The 4,296-nt window shown below is 42.2% G+C and overlaps 1 protein-coding gene across 1 annotated transcript; it reads right to left on the minus strand.

The window, feature by feature from the left end:
* Window positions 1-214: 214 nt before the first annotated feature.
* Window positions 215-3,220, minus strand: LOC138954844 (uncharacterized). The gene is made up of 2 exons (XM_070326607.1): window positions 3,198-3,220; window positions 215-1,259 (listed from the first exon to the last, which is right to left on the minus strand). Exons 1-2 carry the CDS (start codon window positions 3,218-3,220, stop codon window positions 215-217), a joined length of 1,068 nt encoding a protein of 355 aa, XP_070182708.1.
* Window positions 3,221-4,296: the final 1,076 nt, after the last annotated feature.

The following is a 4,296-nucleotide window of genomic DNA, read 5'->3' on the forward strand; positions in this document are numbered from 1 at the left end:
CCCCGACGATCTCTTCAAGTTGGGTGTGACCGGGGTGGATTATGCCGCCCTTGGTTTAACCCACCTCATCGAGCAGCCACTGCCTGTGGGTGGGGGGAGTCCTTCCCCTCGCCGCTAGGGGTGCCCAGGGGGCATTGTCGTGAGTGATGGTGGAGATGAGGGAGGTGGTGGCAGTGTAACGAATAGTGGTGGTGGTGAGAAAGTGAGAGTCGGACTAAGGACTGAGCGCGCTGTTGATGAAGAGGGAGGTGGAGACAGGACTGTGCGTGGTGATGATGAAGAGGGAGGTGGAGGTAGGACTGTGCGTGGTGATGATAAAGAGGGAGGTGGAGACAGGACTGTGCGTGGTGATGATGAAGAGGGAGTTGGAGGTAGGACTGTGCGTGGTGATGATGAAGAGGGAGGTGGAGACAGGACTGTGCGTGGTGATGATGAAGAGGGAGGTGGAGAGAGGACTGTGCGTGGTGATGATGAAGAGGGAGGTGGAGACAGGACTGTGCGTGGTGATGATGAAGAGGGAGGTGGAGACAGGACTGTGCGTGGTGATGATGAAGAGGGAGGTGGAGACAGGACTGTGCGTGGTGATGATGAAGAGGGAGTTGGAGGTAGGACTGTGCGTGGTGATGATGAAGAGGGAGGTGGAGACAGGACTGTGCGTGGTGATGATGAAGAGGGAGGTGGAGACAGGAATGTGCGTGGTGATGATGAAGAGGGAGGTGGAGACAGGACTGTGCGTGGTGATGATGAAGAGGGAGGTGGAGAAAGGACTGTGCGTGGTGATGATGAAGAGGGAGGTGGAGACAGGACTGTGCGTGGTGATGATGAAGAGGGAGGTGGGGAGAGGACTGTGCGTGATGATGAAGAGGGAGGTGGAGGTAGAACTGTGCGCGATGGCGGTGATGACGAAGAGGGAGGTGGAGAGAGGACTTTGAGTGGTGATGATGAAGAGGGAGGCGGAGAGAGGACTTTGTGTTGTGATGATGAAGAGGGAGGTGGAGATAGGACTGTGCGCGATGGCGGTGATGATGAAGAGGGAGGTGGAGAGAGGACTTTGAATGGTGATGATGAAGAGGGAGGTGGAGAGAGGACTTTGTGTTGTGATGATGAAGAGGGAGGTGGAGATAGGACTGTGCGCGATGGCGGTGGTGATGAAGAGGGAGGTGGCGATAATACTTTGTGCGATGGTGGTGATGATGAAGAGGGAGGTGGAGATAGGACTTTGCGCGTTGGTGGTGATGACGAGGGAGGTGGAGAGAAGACTATGTGCGGTGAGGATGAAGGTAGAGAGAGAAAGGTGAATGTTGATGTGTCACTTGGTGTTGATGGTGCTGATGATTTGTCTGATGTGCATGTGGATAATGAAAATAGATGTGATGATGATGTTTTGCTTGTTGTTGATGATGTGTCTGATGTGCATGTGGATAATGAAATTAGATGTGATGATGTTTTGCTTGGTACTAAAGATGTGTCTGATGTGTATGTTGATAATGAAAATAGATGTGATGTTTTGCTTGGTGCTGATGATGTGTCTGATGTGCATGTGGATAATGAAATTAGATGTGATGTTTTGCTTGGTACTGAGGAAGTGTCTGATGTGCATGTTGACAAGGAGCATAGATGTGATGATGATGTTAGTATGGGTAGCGTTGACGTGGTTGATACGTTCGACGGATATGGCAGTGATATGTCTGGAAGTGATGCCCTGGGTGATAGTGTGGATTTACTTAGTAGTAAAAATAATGTTCTTTCCTGTTTATCGCTGAACGTATGTGGAGTTATATCAAAATTGAAATTTCCTGATTTTGTAGAATTCATTGTGAAATATGATGTAATTTGTCTTAGTGAAAGCAAGCTAGATGACGTAGACAAGGTTGACGTGCCAGGTTATGTAGCATTCTATAAAAATAGAGGTAAATTTAGAAGAAAATCAGGAGGTATCTTAGTTCTTATACGTGAATGCTTCGCAGATAGTATCACTGTTTTTGAAGAAAGAAAGCTTTCTCATAAGATAACGGAAGACGTAAAGATGTGGTATAGATTTTTGGATATTGAACTGTGTGAGAATGCCCTATTTTTTTAAGTTGGGAAAGAAAGTGCTTGGTCGTGACACACTCTTTTGCGCTGTATATATTCCTCCTGAAGGCTCGCCTTATCTAAATAAAGATGTCTATAGTGAACTAGAGGAAGCATACATAAACTTTGGTGTGGAAAACGACTATGTTTGTTTTTTAGGGGATTTCAACTCTCGCACTGGGAATTTGAATGAAATTTTGTCCGATGATGATAAGTATGTAGAAGGTGTTGTAGATAATGGCTTTGATATCACGGATATTGGTGAGCGTGTTTCACAAGATAATAGAACAAACAACTTTGGATTTAAGTTAATTGAATTCTGTAGGACAACTGGTTTAATAATTGCTAACGGTAGAGCTGGTGATGATGCTAACCTTGGCAGATGTATTTGTAAAGATAAAAGTGTTGTTGAATATTGTATTCTGTCAAGCAATTTATTTGTTAAAGTTGAAACTTTTGCTGTTTTGGATTTTTGTGAAATGTACTCGGACGTTCATTGCCCGCTCGCCCTATCTTTCTTTAGGCGCGATGAGTCTGATAGAAACGATGAAAGTATTGATTGCGTGAATGACATGAGAAATCCAAATGAGAACTTAGAGCATATCGAAAATAACGTTGAATACACAAAACCAAATTGGAATGAAGGGAGTAAGTTAGCTTTCACAACCTCTTTAGAGGAAACTGATATTAGTGATATTGATATTCAATTAACAAACATGTTGAGCTCTGTTATTAATGTGTCTGCAGAGGACATTGATAATGTAACTACTAATATATGTGACATTCTAAAGCGTTCTGCCCAAAAAATTGGAGTAATTAAGAAAAAGAATAAGATAAAACATGTAAATAGTAAGAAACGAAAACCACACCAGCCTTGGTTCAATGCAGTTTGTAAAGAAAAAAGGAAAATATTTGTACGTGCAAAAAACAAAGTTAAGCGTTTTAGAAATATTTTTTTCTGAGCATGAAAAGAAGAATGCCTTTAAGGACTATAAAACAACAATAAAAAAAGAATGTAAGTTGTATCATAAAGAATTTGTGAAGAAACTAAGAAAAATGAAAACTTGCGATCCAAAGGCGTATTGGAATGAGCTAAATAAGAATAAGAATAATAACAAAAGTACTAAGTTTCCTTCTTGCTCAGCATTTTTAGAACACTTTACAAAGTTACAGGAATGTGACGAAGATGATGTGGATGAAGAAAGAGATCTGTTTGGTGATAATAGTGTAAATAATGAAGTTCTGAATGCACCCATTACAAAAGAGGAATTTATAAAATGTGTACAAAAATTGAAAAACAACAAAGCGTGTGGTCAAGATAAAGTTATTAATGAGTATTTGAAAGCCTTTAACGATGGGATGACTGATATTGTTGTTAAGTTGTTTAATGTTGTGTTACAGTCTGGTAATGTTCCTACTCAGTGGTCCATTGGCGAAATTATCCCGCTGTATAAAAATAAGGGTTCCCAAACAGACCCAACTAATTATAGAGGAATAACAATACTTAGCTGCTTTGGTAAACTATTCACTGCGATTTTAAATACCAGATTATCGACTTTCTTGGAACTTAATGATAAGTTAGGTCAAGAACAGACAGGATTTCGTGCTGGTTTTTCAACATTAGATCATATCTTTACTTTGCATTGTGTTATAAATTTTTTTCTCCAAAAGAAAAAGCGTTTGTATTGTGCATTTGTCGACTATGAGAAAGCGTTCGATAAAGTTCGGCGAGCACTTTTATGGGAGAAATTAGTTAGCTTTGATGTTAATGGAAATTTTTTGAAAATTGTTGTGTGAGTTTAGAGGGAGCGGTCAGCGACCATAAACTCTATTTAAACGAGACAGATATGCAGCAAAAGGAGGGGGGGAGGAGGTGTCAGTAGAGGTAATGCAGGAGGAAGTGATAGCAGAGTCCCGTGGGAACGAATGCGGGGAATGAAGAGGGTTGGAGGGCAGGGGGGAGGTGATGAGTGAAGGAGAGCAGTCTGGAATGAAACAATGGTAACAGATAAGGGAGTCCGAGAGAGAGCGAGAGAGAGCGAGGACCGAAGTCATTATTAGTAGCAGCGCAGCGGCCAGCAAGCAAGTTCAGCGATTTTCAGTTCTGCAAACCATGGAGTTCAATTTTTCTTCTTGGGCAAAAAATCTGCCCCAACCTGTAATTGAGGTTCTGGAAAAAGAGGAGTTCACAAGCCTCAGTGCCTTGAAATATGCAGGAGAAAA

Source organism: Littorina saxatilis, unplaced genomic scaffold (genome assembly GCF_037325665.1).
Source record: "Littorina saxatilis isolate snail1 unplaced genomic scaffold, US_GU_Lsax_2.0 scaffold_898, whole genome shotgun sequence".
Lineage (NCBI taxonomy): Eukaryota > Metazoa > Mollusca > Gastropoda > Littorinimorpha > Littorinidae > Littorina > Littorina saxatilis.

Coding starts and splice junctions, on each gene's coding strand:
- LOC138954844 (XM_070326607.1), bottom strand. CDS start 3,220: ATGCTGAGCAAGAAGGAAACTTA. Junction 1,260..3,197: donor CTGAGCAAGAAGGAAACTTA/GTACTTTTGTTA, acceptor CACCGCACATAG/TCTTCTCTCCACCTCCCTCG.